This window comes from Arvicanthis niloticus, chromosome 24 (assembly GCF_011762505.2).
Source record: "Arvicanthis niloticus isolate mArvNil1 chromosome 24, mArvNil1.pat.X, whole genome shotgun sequence".
NCBI lineage: Eukaryota > Metazoa > Chordata > Mammalia > Rodentia > Muridae > Arvicanthis > Arvicanthis niloticus.
This window is the reverse complement of record NC_133432.1, coordinates 1,431,579-1,454,158: the sequence shown is the minus strand read 5'-3', so window position 1 is coordinate 1,454,158 and position 22,580 is coordinate 1,431,579. Positions and strand designations below refer to the sequence as shown.

The 22,580-nt window shown below is 41.1% G+C and overlaps 1 protein-coding gene across 16 annotated transcripts in view; it reads left to right on the top strand.

The window, feature by feature from the left end:
* Window positions 1-22,580, top strand: part of Ep400 (E1A binding protein p400) — a 109,486-nt gene that overhangs the window by 4,745 nt on the left and 82,161 nt on the right. For 8 of the 16 annotated variants that reach the window (XR_013106952.1, XM_076922354.1, XM_076922360.1 and 5 more), the window contains exons 2-3: window positions 8,160-9,529; window positions 11,000-11,110. Coding sequence is in view for 15 of the 16 variants with exons in the window: in XM_076922354.1 (XP_076778469.1) it covers window positions 8,195-9,529; window positions 11,000-11,110 (1,446 nt within the window). In the remaining variant the exon portion in view is untranslated. The remainder of the gene's footprint in view (window positions 1-8,159; window positions 9,530-10,999; window positions 11,111-22,580) is intronic. The other 8 variants (XM_076922357.1, XM_076922363.1, XM_076922358.1 and 5 more) reach the window with 1 other exon arrangement.

Sequence of the window (22,580 nt, the reverse complement as noted above, 5' to 3'; positions counted from 1 at the left end):
CTAAAATAGAAGAATAGGAAGATGGCTAAGAAATACCAGACTAAAGCAAGACTGAAGCCCAGCAGAGCAAATGCCAAACCTGTAGTCTCATATTTATCATCTGGAGTTGTACCATGTGGGTTTCAACAGGCTTAGTCTGCCTTACATGTAGCACATGTTGACTCTTTCTTGGGCCAGCTCCATTTGGTTGTGCCTGCAGCTTTTCTTGGAACATCTTGGGTATCTTCAACATCCTAGAATTGCTTTTGCAACTCAGGCTTACTTTTCACAGCTTCATGAACAGATCTCAGGTTCTTAACATAAATCCGATCTTGCATGCTACACATTGCATATATATATATTTTATTGGATATTTATTTTATTGTTTTCCCCTTTCCCCATTCCTCCCCCTCCCCCCCCCCCCAAAAAAAAAAAAAAAAGTCTGGAGACTGTTCCACCTGGGTATCTATCCCATGTGCAGTCACCAAAGGTAGACGCTGATGTGGGTGTCAGGAAGTGCATGCTGACAGGAGACTGATCTAGCTGTCTCCTTAGAGGTCTGCCAGACCCTGACATATACAGAGGCAGATGCTCACAGCTAACCATTGATCTGATCATGGGGTTCCCAATGGAGGAACTGAAAGGGTTTGGGGCCCCATGGGGAGAGCAACAATACCAACCAACCAGAGTTCCCAGGGTCTAAACCATCAATCAGCCTGGGAGCACATAGGGAGGGACCCATGGCTCCAGCTGTATATGTAGGGGAGGATGGCCTTGTCTGGCATAGGTGGGAGAGGAGGTCCTTGGTCCCGTGAAGGCTGGATGCCCCAATGTGGGGGAATTTGAGGGCAGGGAGGTGAGAGTGGGTGGATGGGTGGATGGGGGCACACCCTCATACACATTTCTTCTTTTGTCTGCTTATTTTCTGAAACCTTGGATCAAGGCTGTGTGACCCTTAACACTTATCATACTTCTGCAAGCCTGCAAAACCAGCAGTGCATGGGCAATGCCTAGTTGTGCTACCTGCTTGAGAGATACCCATTGTATGTCTGTGTGTACATGCCCTGATTAGGTTCTTCAGAGACTCTCTGGTTATTTAGAAATAGTCTTGCTAGCTGAGCCTAGCTGATCTGCAACTTGCTGTATGGACCATGCTAATGTGGCACTAGTGCTTTTGCCCCAAGTACTTAGATTACATGCATGTACCACCATTTCTGCATTTAACATTCTCAGTGGTGCAGGCTTTTAATCCCAGCACTTGGGAAGCAGAAGCAGGTTGATCTCTGTTTGAGGCCAGCCTGGTCTACAAATGGAGTTTCAGTCAGTACAGGCAAAGCTACACTGAGAAACCCTGTTTGGGCTGTTTTATTGGGTTCTTATATCTCTACCTCCCTTCCAACTCTTATTCTACCCTTATCCCTTAACATTAAGTAGGAGAGAAAGATGGTTAGAGGGGAAAGATGGCATAGACATCTTTGGTTTCCTAGGGGCAAGTTCAGTCTTTTTTTTTTTTTTTTTTTTTTTTTTTAAAGATTTATTTATTTAATATTATGTATGGGATTCCACTGTCGTGTTTTCAGACACGCCAGAAGAGGGCATCAGACCCCATTACAGATGGTTGTGAACCACCATGTGGTTGCTGGAAATTGAACTCAGGACCTCTGGAAGAGCAGTCAGTGCTCTTAACCGCTGAGCCATCTCTCCAGCCCAAGTCCAGTCTTTGTTAGCAGAATATCTCCAAACGGCAATACAGACCCTCTAGTGGCTCTCCCATTTATACCCTCTCCAGAGTACCTACCCCAGAATTAAGGCAAACTCATAGCTGTAAACTACAACTGGCAAAAATCATGCCCCTGCTAGTGCACTAGCAAATCATAATCATCTGCCTTGAAACAGCCTCTTATCCTACACCTGGGATTAAAACAAAAACATATTCATATAACATAACTGGGTTTTTAAAGAAACCAAGATTCTCACTGTAAAACCCTGTCTTGAAAAAAAGTTTTCAAATGAGTTTATATTTTTATATTATGAAAGCTTCAATGAAGTATTTATTTTAGGATTTATTTTTATTATTTTAAAGTTGTGTGTGTGTGCAGGTGCCTGTGGAAATGAGGCATCACATTTACCTGGAACTAGAGTTACTGGAGTTGTAGGTATGGGAATCAAACTTGGTCATCAGTGAAAGCTGAGCCATCTCTCCAGCCCTCTTCCTCCCCCCTTCATGAAGTCTTGCCTTTAGGGCACCTTTCCTCTGGTTTCAGTGTGACCTTTCTGACTGGCATTAATCTTTTCAACAATTATAACAGCTTTGCTCCCTTGTCTGTAACTGTAAATGTGCTCATTCTTCTTCCCTCACCCAAGTGCATATTTGCTCTGAGTTCCCACTGTAAAACTAACAGCAGCCAGCAGTAGCCTTGTTATACCTTGAATGTTACAGTGTTTTGAAGTTTTTTCTGCCAGATTAATTAGTATTTTACTTTTGAAGACAGCCTCAAAATTTCAGGACACAGGCAGAACATAGATTCTGTGCCAGAATGTAACAGAAATGTCCTCTAGTCCAGCTCTGATAGACTTTGTTCTCACCTAAAACCTCATGTCTTTACTGTACATTTCTGTTGGCATTTTGTTCTTCCACATTCCCACAGGATTGTTCCATTAAGAGTTGCAAACACAAATAGTGCAGGGCTTCTTCAGCTCACGTTTCCATACTTTCCTCTTTCTTCTACTCAGCTTTAAAGACCTGTGAATCACTTGGTCTGATAATAACTGCAAGGACTTCTTGGTGTTGTTACATGTGCTAGAAATGGAACCTATTCATTGTTGAAGAGCAGCCGGTGCTCTTAACCATGGAGCCACCTCTCAAGCCCCCTGGAAAGCAGTTTTAGATAAGTAGCTTCTTTACCTTATAGTTGATGGTATTTGCTTTATATGTGTGTGTGTGTATTTATATTTGGGGTCGGGGACACATCTATATAGCCTAGTGTAGCTAGCCATCTTGTTCAGGAATTTTTTTGTTTGACTCATTTTAAGCTCAAGGGGCTGCCATACCTGCATGGTTTTTTTTTTGTTTGTTTGTTTTGTTTTTTGTTTTTTTGTTTTGTTTTGTTTTTTTGTTTGTTTGTTTGTTTGTTTGTTTCAAGACAGGGTTTCTCTGTGTAGCCCTGGCTGTCCTGGAACTCACTCTGTAGACCAGGCTGGCCTCGAACTCAGAAATCCGCTTGCCTCTGCCTCCCAAGTGCTGGGATTAAAGGCGTGCGCCACCACCGCCCAGCTTGCATGCCTTTTCTTAATGTGTAATGATTGTCTTCTGTGCATGTATGTCTACGTACTATGTGCTTGCAGTGCCTGCAGAGGAAAGAGAGGGTATCCGATTCACTGGAATTAGGTGGGGCGCATGCCTTTAATCCCAGCACTTGGGAGGGAGAAGCAGGTGGATCTCTGTGAGTTCCAGCCCAGCCTGGTCCACACAGTGAGGTCTAGGACAGCCAAGGCTACATAGAGAAATCTTGTCTTGAAAAGTCTCTCTGTCTGTCTCTCTCTCTCTCTCTCTCTCTCTCTCTCTCTCTCTCTCTCTCTCTCTGCATACATACAGATTGCATAAAAATTAGAGACTTTTGTAAGCTACAATGATAGGTGCTAGGAATTGAACCCAGGTCCTCTGCAAAAGCAACAAAATCTCTCAAACACTGATCCGTTTCTCCAGCCCCACCTGCTTGACTTTTATGTGGTTTCTGGGGATTCTAAATTAGTCTTTGTGGTGTACATTCTCATTTTATACATACATTCTTTATCTAAAGCATTGTTTTTGGTTATATGTTTTACCTTTTTGTTTATGTGATAAGTATTTTTAAGTTTCACTTTTAAAAATTTGTGTGTGTGTGTGAGAGAGAGACAGAGAGACAGACTGACTGACTGACTTGGAGTCTGTTCTCTCCTGCTATGTGGTTCCTGGGAACTGAACTCAAGTCGTCAAGGTGATAGATTAAAGTTTGTCTGTTGAATCATCTTGTGAGCTTTTTTTTTTTTTAAAGATTTATTTTTATATGTATAGAAGGTTTGTTTACATATATATGTCTGTATACCGTATAAATGAATATTGCTGGAGGATGCCAGAAGAGTACACCAGATTTCTTGGAACTGGAATTACAGATGGTTGTGAGCCACCATGTGGATGCTGGGAATTAAACTTTGCTCCTTAACCATTGAGCCATGTCTCTGCCCTGTAGGTCAAATTTTTAAGCAAAAAATTTTAAATTGATAGATCAATTCTCTTAGATTTTGGAAATAAGAGTCACTACATCAGAGGTTATAGAGTATCCAGGACCTTTCCACTTTTATACTGCCCTCTTGAAATCTGTCACCTCACCTTGCTTTCCAACCCTCTCCCCCCAGCAGTGTGTCTAGTGGTCTGCCACTTGTGTGGTTTAGGGCTTACTGCAGGCTTGTTTATCTTGTGTATGTAAGTGGTGAAGTTGGACATTCTCCTCAAGCTGTTAGGCAGATGTTTGGTTTTCTCTTGGTTAGTGTTTCAGTATCTTTGACAAGTGTATTTTGTGGTGCTGGTTTGTCCTGCTGTACTCAGATGTCCTTGCAGAGATGTTCTGCTCCCTGGACCTTTTATGTGGTAGAGAAGTGCTCTTACTACCCAGCTCTATCTCTAGCCCCTGTTTTCCAATGTTTTGCTTAATGATTTTTTATTTTATGTGTATTGATGTTTTGCCTGCATGTATGTCTGTGTGAGGGTGTTGGATACCTTGGAACCTGAGTTACAAACAGTTGTGTGCTGCCATGTGAGTGCTGGGAGTTGAACCCTGGTTCTCTGGAAAAGCAGCCAGTGTTCTTAACCTCTGAACCATCTCTCCAATTCCTTTTGAATTTTTGACATTTTATTCTTTTCTCTTTGTATAGCCTTTGCTGTCCTGGAACTCTCTCTGTAGACCAAGCTGGCCTTCAACTCACAGAGTTCCTTCTGTCTCTGCTTCATGAGTGCTGGGATTTAAGGCATGCACCACTACAGCCTGGCACATTTTTAACCTTAACATACTCATTTTTGAAGCAGGATCTCGTGTATATCTGGATGGCTTGGAACTTGCTCTGTAGGCCAGCTGGCTTTGAACTCAGAGAGATCTACCTGCCTTTGCCTTCTGAGTGCTGGGATTAAAGAAGTATCTCTACTCCTGGTATTTAACATTTTAAAATTGTATATATTTTTATTTTTGTTTATGTATAATGTGAGCACTCTCCTATATGTGTGTTTTGTATGTATGTGTATATGAGTGCAGATGCTGGTGTGGAGGTCAGAGGGCAATCTCTAGTGTTTGCTCTTACCTTCCACTTTGTTTGAGATAGGGGCTCTTCAAACCTATATATACCAGGCTAGGTGACCTATGACCTGTGTGTTCTCCTATCTCGGTTTCCTGTTTCAATGTAGGAGCCTGGGGATTACAGATTACCGTGTCTTTCTTTTACATGGGTCCTGGGAATTGAAATTCAGATTCTATTGTTTGTACAGCAAGTGCTTTACCTACTAAGCTATCTCTGAAGCTTGAAATCCTTTCAATTCCTGCTATTGTTTTAGCTCAACTTTATTATTTTGGGGGCTACAAAATCGAATTCTTTTCAGGGATTATTACATTTCTGGATTTTTATTTTATGTCTTTTTACATTTAGTATAACTGAGTGTTAGCTAATAAAAATGCTTAATTATGCCGGGCAGTGGTGACACACACCTTTAATCCTAGCACTTGGGAGGCAGAGGCAGGTGGATTTCTGAGTTCGAGGCCAGCCTGGTCTACAGAGTGAGTTCCAGGACTACACAGAGAAACCCTGTCTCAAAAAACAAAAAAAAAAAAAAAAAAAAAAAAAAAAGCTTAATTATTTGATATATGCTTTTTGATGCATTCGTGTTAAATTAAATTTTCTCAGTATATTATTATAACTTTTTATCTCCATCTTTTTGCTCTGGTTTTGTGACTTGTTCTGCTTGACTTTATTTCTGGAGCTGGGGCACTCTTAGGAGCTGTTCTGCTTTTGCAACCCTTTTGGCCTGACCTCCTGATAGCTAGAATCATGGATATGACTACCATATCCAGATTATGAATTCTTGTATGTGGAGGAGATTCTTTTTGCTCCTTCATTTTGTTGACCTGACATTCTGGGATTTTCCTAAGGAGATCATTGTATATGCTTTTCTGTTTTTGTACCAATTCCTCCATAATACTTATTTATAAGATTAGAAACTTTTATTAATTAGCTTTTTGTTACTCTGAAAAATTATTATAAAAGTGGAAAGATTGATTTTGGTTCATGTTTCAAAGAGACAGTCTATGGTTCCATGAGGCCATTGTTTCTGGGTGGTGGTGAGGCAGAGTAGCAGCAAGGGTGTGGAGGAGCAAAGCTGCTCACTTCATTGGCCATCAGGTGCAGGTGAGTAAGGCAGGAAGGGACTAAGGATAAGACATTCCCTTGTACATTTAATCCCAGTGTTCAGGAGACAAAGGCAGGTAGAGCTCTTGAGTTTGAGACCAACCTGGTTTACAGGTGAGTTCCAGGACAGGCAGGGCTACACAGGAAAACCCTGTCTTGAAAATCAAAAACAAAAACAACAAAAACAAACCCAAAAGTCCTGCTCCAACCATACTCATCTTCAGCTTTTCACTACTTCCCATTGTGCCATAGCCCTTATTGGTGAGCTTTTCATAGTCAAACCATTGCAGGAATCATAGCTTGTTCTGAAAATACTGTATGACCCAAAGCTTCCCTGTATATACATAAGTGATTTATACTCTCATTCATCCCCCTCTTCTTACTTATTTTTTGAGATAGGGTCTTGTTATATAGTCACTGTGTGGTCTTGAACTTGCAGTAACACTCCTGCTTCAGCTTTTGGAGGATTGAGGTTGCTGGTATATGCCACTACTCCTGGTTTGATGATATGTTTTTGATTTGAAAGTCTTGCATATGTTTTAAGTTTTTCAAATTCATGGCTTCTTTATTTCCTTTCTATTTTCTGATAGAGGTAAGCAATGGTATCCTTGAGATGAGGCTGCTGCTTGTCTTGGTGGCAAAATGTGCTCTTAAATGAAATATTTGTGTGTGCACTCACACACAGGTTGTATGATGTGCTGCGATGTATGTGTAAGAGGTAAGAGGACACCTTGGGAGTTTGACTCTTATTCTACCACATGGGACTTAGGGATTGAACTCAGATCCTGAGGCTACCCCAGTGCTGTGACTTGGAGCACTGTCTGTCTTGTGTTTGCTAAATGTCAGGTGCTTTCGATTTGCACCATTGTTTCTTCTGAGGAGGATGATGTTCTGTATTTTTGGCCAACTATGGCAGAAAATAGGCAGACTGAGAGGCAGCACTGGTGATCTGACACCAAATTGTGCTTCCCTGCTTTGTCTTCTGTTTTCTCCTGAAGCCTTTCCTCCCTGAGTTCTTTCTGTTCTTTCACCACTGTCTGTAACCATCTCAGCTTGGCCTTCCTTTTGGTTATGCCATGGGGAGGACCACTTTGTTGCCAGGAAGACTGCCATTCACTGGGAGCCATGTCATACACTTGAGCTCTTCTCACCAAGATGATGACAGTGTTGACCTGTGCTTGAAGGGACTGGTGGTCTCTTAGGGGGAACACACTCTTTGCCAGCAGCTTTCTTCTTAGGGTTAACAGTGTAATTATTCTGGTCTGTTCTTGGGAGGCAGATGTAGCTGTTTGGCATGTAAGGCCTGGCTAAACTAGTGAATCCCAAGAGGTACCAGAGTGGAGTTCTTTGGCACTGTGGCAGATGTCACAGGGTCATTGACAAAGTAGCCACTGCCCCTTTGGGTTGATGTACCGAGTAGTACCATAGTTTTTTCTTAATGGGATTCACCAACTTCTTGTTCTTCTATTTCTTTATGATGGTAGGGAATAGGGTACCTTCTTCCCTCAATCTTCTTTCCTTTGCAATCTTGGGTGGGAGGAGAGGAGATGGAAGGAAGTTATGGATTACATGTAAGTGACCACCTTTTCTTTTATATAAAGTAATAAGTAGTGTTCTTGCTTGAATCAAATGCCAATGTGAATGTACATTCAGGTATGTTTTCAGGGCTACTAAGTGGTAATTGTATTAAGTGGTAATCAGTTGATTGTATTTGCCTTCCAATGTCTTGATTTTAATTTTGATTTTTTTAGGGGAACATTACATTGGATAGAAAAGGGAGGTGATAATGCACCATGGCAGTGGTCCTCAGAATGTCCAGCATCAGCTGCAGAGGTCTAGGTCCTTCACTGGGAGTGAAGAGGAGCAGCCAGCCCATCCCAACTTACCCCCATCTCCTGCAGCACCTTTCGCTCCATCAGCCAGCCCATCTGCACCCCAATCCCCTGGGTACCAGATACAGCAGCTGATGAGCAGAAGTCCTGTGGCCGGGCAGAATGTGAACATCACACTGCAGAATGTTGGCTCAGTCGTGGGAGGAAACCAGCAGATCACACTGGCCCCTCTGCCACTGCCCAACCCCACCTCTCCAGGTTTTCAATTTGGTGCACAGCAGAGGCGCTTTGAGCATGGCTCTCCATCATACATTCAAGTTACTTCTCCACTGTCGCAGCAGGTCCAGACTCAAAGCCCCACACAGCCTAGCCCTGGGCCAGGGCAAACCCTGCAGAATGTGCGTGCAGGTGCCCCAGGCCCTGGGCTGGGCATCTGTAGCAGCAGCCCCACTGGAGGCTTTGTGGATGCCAGTGTGCTTGTGAGGCAGATCAGCTTGAGTCCATCAAGTGGTGGTCACTTTGTATTTCAGGAGGCACCAGGCCTCACTCAGATGGCCCAGGGAGCCCAGGTTCAACTCCAGCATTCAGGAGCTCCCATCACCGTCCGAGAAAGGAGACTCTCCCAACCTCATGCACAGTCGGGAGGCACCATCCACCATCTAGGACCTCAGAGCCCTGCAGCTGCAGGAGGCACTGGACTGCAACCTTTGGCCAGTCCGAACCACATCACCACAGCTAGCTTGCCACCCCAGATCAGCAGCATTATTCAAGGCCAGTTGATACAGCAACAGCAACAGGTGCTTCAGGGGCAGCCAATGAACCGATCTCTGGGATTTGAAAGGACACCTGGTGTGCTGCTTCCTGGCGTGGGAGGGCCTTCAGCATTTGGGATGACATCCCCACCGCCACCCACCAGCCCTTCCAGAACCACCATGCCTCCAGGCCTTTCCAGTGTGCCTCTTACATCTATGGGAAGCTCAGGAATGAAGAAGGTTCCCAAGAAGTTGGAGGAGATTCCCCCAGCCTCCCAAGAGATGGCACAGATGAGGAAACAGTGCCTGGACTACCACTATAAGGAAATGGAGGCACTCAAGGAAGTCTTCAAGGAGTACCTGATTGAACTGTTCTTTTTGCAACATCTACAGGGGAACATGATGGACTTCTTGGCTTTTAAAAAGAAGCACTATGCCCCTTTACAAGCATATCTTAGGCAGAATGATTTGGACATTGAAGAGGAGGAGGAAGAAGAGGAAGAAGAGGAAGAAAAATCTGAAGTTATCAATGATGAGGTAAGAAACAGCAGTTCAATAGTCTAGAAGGGCTACGTAAAGCAAAATAGATGGTGTGCTACAGTAGACTGAAAATGTGTAAGCTTGGGGTAATGTAGGGTTTGGGTGTCACAGGATCCAAAGAGGAATAAAATGTGTGTTTCCCTTCTTCCTTCATGTAGAGGAAGCACTGTTCAGTGTAGCTGTCTGTGGAGGAAAATGAAGGACTATGTTGTGACTGATGCCTTTTCAGAACCAGGTGTTGTCATTGACAACCAAAACTCATCTTGGGCAGACAGCTCAGCCAGTACTGTCTAGGCTTCTCTCCTGTCTGTATATGTGGTCCTTGGCCAACAAGACACTGTTGCCAGTCCTCTGGCAACCTACAGGAAAGATTCTCCCAGTGCAGTGAAGCTTAGCTCTTCTCCCATGGCTTCCTGGTTTCACTGTATATTTATGTAGGTTTGTCCATAAAAACAAAGTTTTTAAATTAGGGATCTAAGTCACTAGGTGTATCTTGTGTGGGATGTTCACAATTAAAGTACAGATAGCATCAAACAACTATTAAAAAAATTTTTTTTTTTAGGTTTTAAATGTGAAGTCATATTTTAAGCTCACACTTTGCAGACATCTATGGAGTGATACTTGAAGCAGAAGCTTTTGTAGATAGTTTTTGGGTTCCTAGAGTACTGTACAGTAAGTCCCCCTAACAGCACAGCAGTTGTGAAGTTCTCTGAGGCATGCTGTACCGTGATGCACTGTCTTTTGTGCCTTGTCTTGTGTAGTGTTTATTATGTTGGTGTAGCTTATTTTGTTTTATGATAGAGCTAAAATGAACTGCTGTCAGTCCTTTGGCAATGAAGCCTGCTTTTGGTGAGCAAAAATTTGCCTTTGCTCCAGAATCCTCACTAGCATCTGTGGATGTATCTGTGTGGCTTAGCTATCTGTGTCTTCTTCAACACTGGACCTAGGCTGGACTGTTTTTGTTATTCAGAAGGTCTCAGTGATTTTGAGGACCACTAGAACCATGGAACAGTGGAACTGAGTACTCTTTGTGTCTTTTACCAGTGTTGTCTGTAAGCTGAGCCTCCTTATCTGCACTTGTGAAGAAAAACACAACTTCTCACAGCTTCTACTAAAGTCAGCTTTGCTGTGTGACCCATGTGGTAGGCTATAGAATGTTATAGCAGTGCAGATCTTTCAAGAAGCCACCTGTGGGGCACTGATATCTGAGTGCCACTTCCATTTTACATTTGGAAGTTGAAGAATCAAAATGTTGCCTGTGATCTAGACGGGAGTGCTGAAGATTGGCAGCTGTTAGATTGTTATAGAATGAACCTGTCAGTCAGCTCAGTGTTCCTTTTATAGGATTTGAAGCAAAAACATTCCATTTTTAAGCACCTAAATTAGTGAGCTGTCAGCAATGAAATTCTAATAATTTTGAGCAGTCTTAAAAATTGTTACCTTTTTTTCTCAAAATATTTCTCTCAGGTAAAGGTTGTGACAGGCAAGGATGGGCAGACTGGGACTCCCGTTGCTATAGCAACCCAGCTTCCGCCAAATGTTTCTGCTGCTTTTTCATCCCAGCAGCAACCGTTTCAGGTACTTTTTGATGGTTCTAAATTGTAGTCTCATCCCAAACGTTTCTTTCATCCAGATATTTTAACTTTCAATTTACTATTTGCTCTTTGGCATTTTTTTTTCCAGAGCCCATTCCTTATTTTGAACAATAAAAGTCTTTCTGCATATACAGTTCTGAAATTCAGTTGCATGAGTGAATGACAACACAGACCTTACTGCATTGTTTTCTGTGACCTGCAATGTGGTGGTAGCTTGTAGTGTGCATGTCCTCTATTATTCAAAGTCCTGTTACTGTATGCATAGGGTTCCTTGTGTGCTGTGTTTAATGTTTGTTATTTCTTGTGTCTTACCTGTATTTTGAAAACAGTGCAAAACAGAACAATCGAAAAGATATAGTAGGAATTTTTCCTTAGCTGGAGGAAATATTGGTGTGAATCACCAATAGTTCTTAGAACTGAAATTTCTTAGTGAAGTAGACCAGAATGCATTCATGAAGCTGAGGTTCATATACATGCTAGCTTTGGAGTGTGCTGACTTCTGAAAGCAGTTTTGTCTTTGGTGATATTTTTGTTTTTGCTTTTAATTTTAATATAATTTCAAACATGAAAGCTGATAATAGTCATGCATACATACATACATACATACATATATACATACATACATATATACATACATACATGAAGCCTCTTTGCCTTGTCTGACTCACTGCCATTAGCTTTTGCTCATTTGCATTTCATTCTCATTATTATGCAGTTCCATATGGTATCATGACCCCTATCTCTAAGTGGCTTCTACTGATAGATAAGGGCAGATCAGGAAATGCCACAGTAACCTGGTACTGCTATGTGACTGACAGTTGAGATTTAGATTCTGTAGGACCAAGTCCTTTTCAGTTTTCCCCCTAGTTGTTAACCTGGTTCAGGATACCCATAGTCCTTCCTTGTCATGCCTCTCTTTCTGGCTTTCTTTATGCTGGGGTTTTGTTTTTTTTTTTGTTTTTGTTTTTTTTTTTTTTTTTGTGTGTGTGTGTTTTGTTTTGTTTTTCTTTTGTGATGGTTGTTTCTGAAGCATATAGACCAGTTATATTGTGGAATGTTTTATTGTATGGGATTGTCTGACATACCGTAGTATTATGTTCAAGTAATGTAGTCTTGTCATAGAAATGACAGTGTGTCTTTCTCAGTGTATCGTGTTACCAGGCCATGGTATTGCCTTGTCCTTACTGGTGATGTTAATTTGAAGTATCTGAGGTGGTATCCACCTGGCCTGTTCAGTGTACATTAATTTTCCTTCTGTAAATGAGGATATAAATTATATGAATGTCCTCAAATGTAATAATCTTTTACCCACTATTTCAAGCATCTACTGATGAGTTGCTCTGAATCAGTTACTACTGTAAAGACTTAAAGTGGATTTCTTCTCCTTCCTCCAGTCCCTTTTCTTTCTACTTTACCCTAGGCTGACTTGGAACTTATTCTGTAGCTCCGGCAGATCTCAGACTTAAAATAGTTTTACCATTCTCCCAAATGCTGGTGGGGTTATAGTTGCGAATCACTAAGAATTCCTTTTTTTTTTTTTTTTTTTTTTTTTTTTTAAATTTAAAGAAAGGATCTTAAGAAACCTAGGTTGGTCTCAGACTCACTATGTAGACTAAGAAGACCTTGAGCTTCTCTGCTCCTTCATTTAACCCTCGCCTGTAAGTTGAGCATACTTTCCACATATGATCCATCAGACTGTTGGCTCTTAAGTGTTTATGAAAATGAAATGAATGCCCATGTACACAGAGAATGCTGTGCTTTCTGTAACAATGACAGCAGTTTTGTTTGTGAATTCCTAAAGCAGAAACACTTAACTACCCATCAAAAGATGAAATTTTAATCAGTCAGTTACATGGCGCTTTAAGTACTTGTTTGCTTAGCATTCAGTAGTGGTCACTTTGCTTTGGTCTATAGTTATGTGAACGCTGATAAACCAAAGAGTGGTCTACTTCCCAGCACAGCTTTAAAAAAAAGTCCCCATGTACTTTTTGTATGGTCTGGCCCTTCCTGTCCTCTGGTGAGTACTCCCCAGCATTTTAAGTTTGTGACTTTTCCAGGGTGGTGTGTACTGGAATCGTGGATCACCATGGATCATCATCTTTCTGGTCAGCCTGTGGGTTTTTCTTTTTTCTTTTTTTTCCTGATTGCCGAATACTGTTACTGCTTCCTGATACGTGGGTCCATAATGTGTCATCATCGGTTCTTATATTCCAAAAGATGTTAGGAAGCAGAAATTGGTTAACGTAAGCACATTTGCTTACAGTTTGGCCAAAATGGGAAAGAACCTAATTTTTCTCTATCATGGCTGTGGCAGCCTTTATAAGTTATTGAAACGAAGACCACAAAGTTTGTAGGTTGAGAGGGTTTAATCTGTTCTTTCCAAGGAGGAAGGCTGCTTATCCAGGTTACCTTTCCTGTTTCTCTTCTTAGCACACATTCTCTAGTCTGAGAATTTGGTATGTTTTAATTTTTTTTTTTTTTTTTTTTTTGGTTTTTCAAGACAGGGTTTCTCTGTATAGCCTTGGCTATCCTGGAACTCACTCTGTAGACCAGGCTGGCCTTGAACTCAGAAATCCTCCTGCCTTTGCCTCCAAGTGCTGGGATTAAAGGCGTGTGCCACCACCGCCTTTACTTCCCTTTACTTCATACACTTACTTCCTGTGTATGAGTGTTTTTGTCTAAATGCATGTATGTATGCTATGTGTGTGCCTGGTGCCTGTGGAAACCAGAAGAGGTCATCAGATCTTCTGGAACTTGAGTTAGACAGTTGTAAGCCACTATTTGAGTACTGGCAGTCAAACCTGTGTTCTCTGCAAGACCATTAAGACACTAATAAGTTGGGGCTGGAGAGATGGCTTAGAGGTTAGGAGCACTGACTGCTCTTCCAGAGGTCCTGAGTTCAATTCCCAGCAACCACCTGGTGGCTTACAACAATCTGTAATGAAATCTGATGCCCTCTTCTGGTGTGTCTGAAGACAGCAACAGTGTACCCATACACATAAAATAAATAAAAGAAAAGACACTAAGAAGTTTCTCCAACCTCATATGATTTTACAAGTTAGACTGTTTTCCTGGTGATGTTCCGAGGAAGCAGTTTTACCCTTTTATCTTTTGATGGGTAGTTGAGTGTTTGTTTTAGGGATTCACAAATAAAACTGCTGTAATTGTTTACAGAGAGCATTTTGTGTGTACATAGGTGTTCATTTGCAGGGATGCCTGGGAATCAAGAATCTGATTATTGGGTCATATGTGGAGAATATACTCACTTTATAGGGCTAAACTTTTGTTTTCCTTGTGTGGTTTTCTGTTCTCAGCAATAGTGAGAGTTGCGTTTCTCACTGTTCACTTTAGCACAAAGTTTTTTGCACGATATAGATACCAAATTTTTGGTACAACAGTACTGTGCTAGTTGCAATTTTTTTTCTTGACTATAGTCTGTAGAACAATTATTTAAAACTTTGATGAAGTATAACAACATTTTAAAAATGAGTTATATTTGTACTTGGTCTAAGCCAAAAGTCCTAGAGGTGATGTACTGCCCTTCTGAAATTATTTCTAAAAATTTTGCTCAGTCCAAGGTCACAGAGATCTCCTGTGTTTGTGCCTGGAAGTTCAGTAACTTAACATTTAGACCTATTATCCATTTTAGTGAAGTTCTGTGTGGGGTGACATATTTGTAGGTGTTAGTTTTCACAAATGGGTGTTTGACTGTGCTAGTGCCTGGTATGTGTCTGTCCCCCTCTCCTCTTTGTGTGCATGTGCGTGTATGTGAGTGTGTGTGTGTGTGCATGCGTGTGTGTGTGTGTGTGTGTGTGTGTGTGTGTGCAGGAATGTGCATACCATGGTGCACAAGTGGATATCATAGGATTGCTTTCAAGAGTCTGCTCTTTCCTTCCACCATGATCAGTCGTGGTCATAAGACTTGACCACAGACACCTTTACCAATGAGCCATCTCACTGGTCCAGGCACCATAAATTTCACCTTGGTTCTGTTTCCTTTGTTTTGTTTTTGTCTTTGTATTCCTTTTCCTTTTCCTGTAGGTTTCAGAATAGATTTGGTATTCTGCTAGGATATGATGTGGATTGCATTGTATCTGTTAAAACCAGTTTGGGGAGAACTGATAGTCCTACTGTTCTGTATTTCAGTTCTTGAATGTGACTCTCTGGTTTCTTCCATTGTTGCTTTGTAATTTTCAGCATGCTAATGTTGTATGCTAACTTGTTTAAGTGTGTGTGTGTGTGTGTGTTTTGTTGTTGTTGTTGTTATAAATAGTATTTTAAAATGGTTTCTAGGGGCCTGGAGAGATGGCTCAGTGGTTAAGAGCACTGACTGCTCTTCCAGAGGTCCTGAGTTCAATTTCCAGTAACCACATGGTGGTTCACAATCATCTGTAATGGGATCTGATGCCCTATTCTGGTGTATCTGAAGACAGTGACAGTGTACTCACATATATAAAATACATAAATCTTAAAACAAACCAGCAGTTTCTAGCTGTTAATTCCAAACATAAAAATGCAGCTGGTTATTTTAGCCTATATTCTGCATTATTGTTAAACTCATTTGTTTTCAGAGCATAGAGAATCATTTCTATAAAGAAAGCTTTACTCTAATTCTTTTTTAGATTTATTTTTGTGTGTTTTGCCTGCATGTATGTCTGTGCATCATGTACATGCAGTGTCCATGGAGTTCAGAAGAGGGCATCATTACCTTGGAACTGGAACTGGAGTTTAGATGTTTGTGAGCTACCATGTACATGCTGGGAATTGAACCCTCATCCTCTGGAAGAGTAGACAGTATTCTTAACCACTGTGTTATCTCTCTAGCCCTAAGTCTTTTTTTTTTTTTTTTTTTTTTTTTTTTAAATATTTATTTATATATTGAGTACACTGTTGCTGTCCTCAGATCCCATTACAGATGGTTGTGAGCCACCATGTGGTTGCTGGGAATTGAACTCAGGACCTCTGGAAGAACAGTCAGTGCTCTTAACCGCTGAGCCATCTCTCCAGCCCCTAGCCCTAAGTCTTAACTTTTTAAATCCCATGCAGTATGAAGTACAGACAGGACTTCAGTGTGATAGCATCTTATAGCAATGGAAACCCAAACACTCAATCTTGTTCATAGGACCTTCTCTGAATGAGGGTGGGAGCCATTAGTTTGTAGACGTCTTTTTTCAGTCTGGGGAAATTCCCTTAATCAGTGGATATTGAGTTTTATCAAGTGATACTTCTATGTGTCTAGTAGTGTGATTTGTGATTTGAATCTAAATACATGGTGTTTCACCTTAAATTGTGTAATACTTTATAATAGGAAATCATATCTTCACCAGTGTAAAGTGCTGAGTTTAATAAGATCTTGTTTCGGTATAAGCCACATGGTGTTCCACTGTGTGTACTTTTTTCACTAGGAGGTTTCATTTTCCTTGCTAAGCAACTACCCAGCTCCTTTCCACAGCTCTTATTTATTTTAATGCTCAAATACTTGTAACTGACTGAGGCTTCTTCTAGCCGGCTCTAGTGTACTTTTGACATGTACCTACCTTTTCATGGCACAAAATGTTTAAGATTTATCTTCTGGGGTGTGTGTGTTGGTTCATTTCTGTATTTCAGGACTTAGGAATCAAGAAGCAAGAAAGTTGTTACAAATTTGAGGCTAGGGTAGTCTACACAGTGAGTTCTAGGCAGAGCCACCTAATGAGACCCTGAATCAAATAAAATTAAATAGATAGATAGATAGATAGATAGATAGATAGATAGATAGTCCATCTTTGTTCTTGATCTAGCTTTGAGATCAGCCAGAGAGCATGGTTCATTTTTTGTGTGGAGCAGTAACCTGATTCTATTATTTATGGTATCATTATAATCTTAGAGATAAATATTTTTTTAAAAAAGATTTTCTTTTTATTGTTTTTATGTGTCTGTGTGTGTGTGTGTGTGTGTGTGTGTGCCATGTATGTGTTGCATTTATATAGAGGCTGTTGGATCCTCTGGAAGTGGAGTTACAGGTGATTGTGAGCCACCTGATGTGGGTGCTGGGAACCAAACTTAGAACCTGCAGCAGAGCAGCTAGTGTTCTTCATGCTGAGCCGTCTCTGCAGACCCTGAAGATAAATCTTTTTTTTTTTTTTTTTTTTTTTTTAAAGAACCCATGAACTAAGGAATCTTATTTATTTATTTATTTATTTATTTATTTATAAGCTTTATTTATAAGCTTTATTTATTTATTTATTTATTTATTTATTTATTTATTTATTATATGTAAGTACACTGAAGCTGTCTTCAGGCACTCCAGAAGAAGGCGTCAGATCTCATTACAGATGGTTGTGAGCCACCATGTGGTTGACTGGGATTTGAACTCAGGACCTCCAGAAGAGCAGTCAGTGCTCTTAACCACTGAGCTACCTCACCAGCCCTGAAGATAAATTTTAAATTAGAAGATTTCAGACAATTAGGTTGGCTGTAGTGGCACATGCCTTTGATCCCAGCACTGGGAGGCAGAGGCAGGCATATCTCTGAGTTTGAGGCCAGCCTGGTCTACATACTGAGTTTCAAAACAGCCAGATTTATACAGTGAAACCCTGTTTCAAAACAAACAAGCAAACAAATCTAAAAGATGTATTTGGAGAAATGTAATGTATCAATGCATTTATATGTCATACAGAGGCCTGTTTATGTAAGAACAGTGGGACTGTGGAAAGTAAAGGGCACCTACAAATATATGAAAAGATGTCCAATGTATGTGTTCAGTGCAGACTAAGCCATTCACATTCACACTTAAGCATACTCGTTGATCAGAGATGAGTTCTAGGCAAGGCATATGTGTTTATGTGAGTATGTGGTGATTTTCATCCTCTTTTGGTGAAGTGTGCCTGATCTAGGCAAGAGGAGACATTTTGTTTCACCCGGAAAAGATGAGTGATGGGCATGTTTCTGACTCAGCAGTGTACGCCTGAGGAGTTTTTGGATTTTGTGTGTACCAGAGCATAGGTGTAGTGACATACGTTCTCAAGCAGCATTGTGTGTAAGTACCCCTAACTGGAAAGAACCAGAGATCCTTTGGCAGCAGCATGGGCCAATGGCTGTATATATTGAGGCAGAGGAGTATCAACCAGAGTGTTCTTTGGGAATGAGGGATGTGCCACAAAGTCAAGATTCATCAGAAAGCAGAATTTAGCAGATACACTAGAGAAGTCTATCAGTGGTGATATGGCTCCAAAAATGAAGGAGACATTAGGAGCTTTCTAAAGTGTGTAGTCATTGGTCCCAATCCAGTTGTTCTTGATTATTGGTTATTTTATTTTGAGGTAGTCAATCACCATGTATGCCTGGCTAGCCTGGAATTTTCTGAGTAGACTGGGCTGGCTTCGTACTGCTTCTGCTTTGCAAATCCTTTTTACTGGGATTTAAGGCCATGAGCCACACACCATGCCAGCCTGGTCCTTCAAAAAAATGTCTATAAAAAATTAATTAATTAATTAATTTATTCTTTCTGTCTCTCTGTCTCTGTCTCTGTCAGTCTCTCTCTCTGTGTATAGATAAGAGAACAACTTTTAAGAGTCATTTTTCTTTTTTAGAATTTCTCTGTGTAGCCCTGACTATCTTAGAGCTTGTTATGTAGACCAGGCTGGCCTGGACCTCACAAAGCCCTGCCTGCCTCTGCCTCCCACATGCTGGGATTGAAGATGTGCACTAACCACCAGGTCAGTGCTTTGTCTACTTCCCATCTCATCATAGAAGGACTAGATGAACACACTGCATCTGGCTTTATGTGGATTGTGGGGATCAAGCTTAGGCTTTTTAAACTTGCACACTCCATGTTTTAGCTGTTGAGCCATCTCCTCTGCCCTATTATTGGTGTTTCAATGGTATGCAGTGACTTTCTCCATTTTCCTTCTCATGCAAAATTTCAAATACAGAAACTTGGAATGGGTCATTTAATATTTCATAGCCATTTGAATGATATGATTAATTAAAGTCACATGCACATGTGGGGGTCAGAGGACAACTGACTTCAAACTGTAGCAGTCCAGTCCTGCCTCTGTGTCCAAACTGCTAGCATTATGTATGTACTCACACATGGTTTACTTCTTTATGTATTCCATCAGTTTGAGAGCTGTAGTCCATTTAGCTGGTTCAGGTTTAGGCTTTTGGTCTCCATAGGGAAGTGCTCTTAAGGGTGTATTAGCATTTGTGAGTCAGAAGAGAATTAGTTAGTGTATGGGCCGTGACATATGTTACATCATGTTTAGCAAAGAATATTGATGGATATATATGAATATCCCAGCCTTCATGTTCTCACATATGTTGTCCTGACAGCTATTCTAAGCATTCTAAAAAGAATTTCAGGATAGATTTTGGTTTATGCAGTTGTTTGTGCTAATATGAATACAGATCCAGAGGTCTCTGTATTTATCTTGTGAATGTGTTCATGTTTTTATGTGTATACTGGAAAGGTTATAGGCATGATGTGGGAATTTTTTTTCTCCTTTTTTTTTCTTTCTTTTCTTTTCTTTTTTGTTTTTTTTTTTTTTTTTGTTTTTTGTTTTTTGTTTTGTTTTGTTTTTTTTTTTTTGTTTTTTTGAGACAGAGTTTCTCTGTGTAGCCCTGGCTGTCCTGGAACTCACTCTGTGGACCAGGCTAGTCTCGAACTGAGAAATCTGCCTGCCTCTGCCTCCCAAGTGCTGGGATTAAAGGCGTGTGTGCTACCACTGCCCAGCGATGGTGTGGAATCTTGATCTATTTTACTGTACATGGCTTTTAAAAAATGAATTTTTAAAAATTTTTTATGTTTATTTATTTATTTTGAGACAGGGTCTCACTATTTAAACCTGGCTGGCCTCAAACTCATAGACTCTGTGTCCTGAGTGCTGGGATCTTTAAAGATGTATGCCACCAAGTCCAGCTCTTTTTTTTTTTTAAAGATTTTAATTTTATGTACTTGTGTTCTGTTGACATGTATGTATGTGTACTACATTTGTTCTGTTGCCTATGGCAACCAGAAGAGCGCATTGGAACTGGAGTTTCTATGTTAGCTATGATGTGGGTGCTGGGAATCAAACTCTGGTCCTCTACAAGAGCAGAAAATGCTCTTAATTACTGAGTCATCTCTTCAGCTCCACTGGACATGCTTTTGAAAAGAAGGCTCAGGTGGGTTTTGTATTTGTGTTTTCTGTTCCAAATCCCGATGTCTGAAAACTTGAATTAAGAGAGAACAGGTTACTGAGTCTTTTCCACTTACAGATGTCTTTAAAGGTCTCTTCTTCCTTGATACCATTCTACTTTTGATGACAGCACCAGGCTTACAGAAGCCATGGTCCAGACATTTAGCCAGCAGTTTCCTGGTGATGTTAGTCTTCCTCCAGGAGGCAAGTGCATTCTTTTATAGGCAGCAATCATTTAAGTTGGATCTTCTGCATGCTACCTGTCTTTCATTCCTTCCACTCTTCTTTCTCATGTTGTGTTGTCTAGGCTATGAATAACATATAACACACATTTATTTATTTATTGTGTATGTGTGTACATATGTATGTAGTTCAAAGAACAACCTGGGGAACTTGATTGTTTTCTTATCTCGTGTGTATCAGGGATCTCTCATGTGTAACCCAGGTTATCAGGTTTGGTGGCAAGCATCTTTACCTGCTGAGCTACCTTACTGCTTCCTCACTGACTTTTTTAAAGTCAAGAGTTTCTTCATGTAGTCCAGGCTGACCTTATAGTCGAAGTCTCCTGAGTGTTAGGATTACTATTGTGGCCTACTGTATCTGGTTACTGTGTTGTAGCTGCAAATTTGTTCTCCTTTAAAGCAGGTAGTACTTAACCTCTTAGTTTCTTATCTTGGCCTCTGTATGCTGCCAGGGTGTCTGTCTGCCTGTGTGGTTAATGGTCAGCCATACTTCTAACACCTGCCAGTCAGAGCTAGGCAAAGAGATCGGGCTTCCTCTGTCCAGCAGTCTCTATCTACTCTTCCTGTCATCTTTCTACAGTGTGTAGTTTGGGGACTGCCCTCATGCCACATGCTAAACATTGGGAAACTTCCTAGGTTCCTTTCCAGAACTTTCTGTATCACCTGTCTCTTCATTGTTCGGATGTTTCACCTAGAGCTTATGATTATTTGTAGTATGTTTCCTCTAATACAGACTACTTGGTCACTCCTACATGCAAGCCAGTTTTCACTAAAGAGTAACTGTCTTGGATATATAAATGTTACTCATTTGTTTCAGAGTATTTGGAAAACTGAGAAAAGTGCACATACATGAATTAATGTATATTGCAACTATAATACCATTTATAGAGAAGCCACTGTTAATATGTTTTTATTTTTAGATCATTTCTTTTCTCCTTTTTTGTCTACCTCTTGTTTCAGGGCTTCTGTGACCAAATACCATGACCAAAATCAAGTTGGGGAGGAAGGGGTTTGCTTGGCTTACATTTCCACATTGTAATGTAACACTGAAGGAAGCCAGGATAGGACTTCAAATAGGGCAGGAACCTGGAAGCAGGAGCTGATGTGGAGCCCATGGAGGGGTGCTGCTCCACATGGCTTGCTCAGCCTGATTTTTTTCTAGAACCCAGGACCACCAGCGTAGGGGGGTGGCACCACCCACAGTGGCCTGGGCTCTCCCACATCAATAATTAGTTAAGAAAAGCTAGATATTATGGAAGCATTTTTTCAATTAAGGGTCTCTCTTTTCAGATAACTCTAGTGTAAGTCAGGTTGACAGAAGACTAGTCAGCTGCTCTTTCTTTTCTTCCTCCTATATTTGTTAAATATGAACTACCTCTGTGCTCACTGTGGGTTGCAAGGGCCAAACCTGCCTCTCTCTAGGCCTCAAAGCCTAGAGCTAGTTCAGTACCATGCACAATAGTCTGTTGAGAACCGCACTAGCCCCACGTTCAGGCGGCCAAAAAATGTTGGGACCTAAGCTCGAGTCCCTGTTCAGGTGCCAAAAAATGTCGAGGCCCGAGCAAAATGTTGAGGCCCGGGCTGTCCCGAGTTTGGCGGCCACTATCCCGGTCCAAGCTGCCGCTCCGGTCCGCGGGTCGGGGGTTCAGCAAGAGAGAGAGTGAGGACAGAATCGAAGAATGGAGACCAGACAGAATGCGATTCAATCCTGTTTATTCTTCAGTCTCTCTTCTTCTCTCCAAGTCCTAAGTTTCTAGTCCCTAGTTCCTAGTCCCTAGTGCCTCCAAGTTCCAAGTTACTTCTTCCAAGTTCTCTTCCAAGTGCCTGCTACCTAATGCCTAATTCCTACTCCAAGTTGTACTCTCTGAAGTGTCTCCCTAAAGAGTATATTTCCTCTAAGTGTCTCATTCTCTCTCTATAGTCTGATTCTCTGATCTCTGTCTGCCTCCACCTTTTATATGTCTCACTTCTAAGCCATGCCTTTTGGTCATACCTTTAATCATGCCCTTAGGTCTTGTCTCTAAATCTGATCTCTACACGCTTAAGTCACACA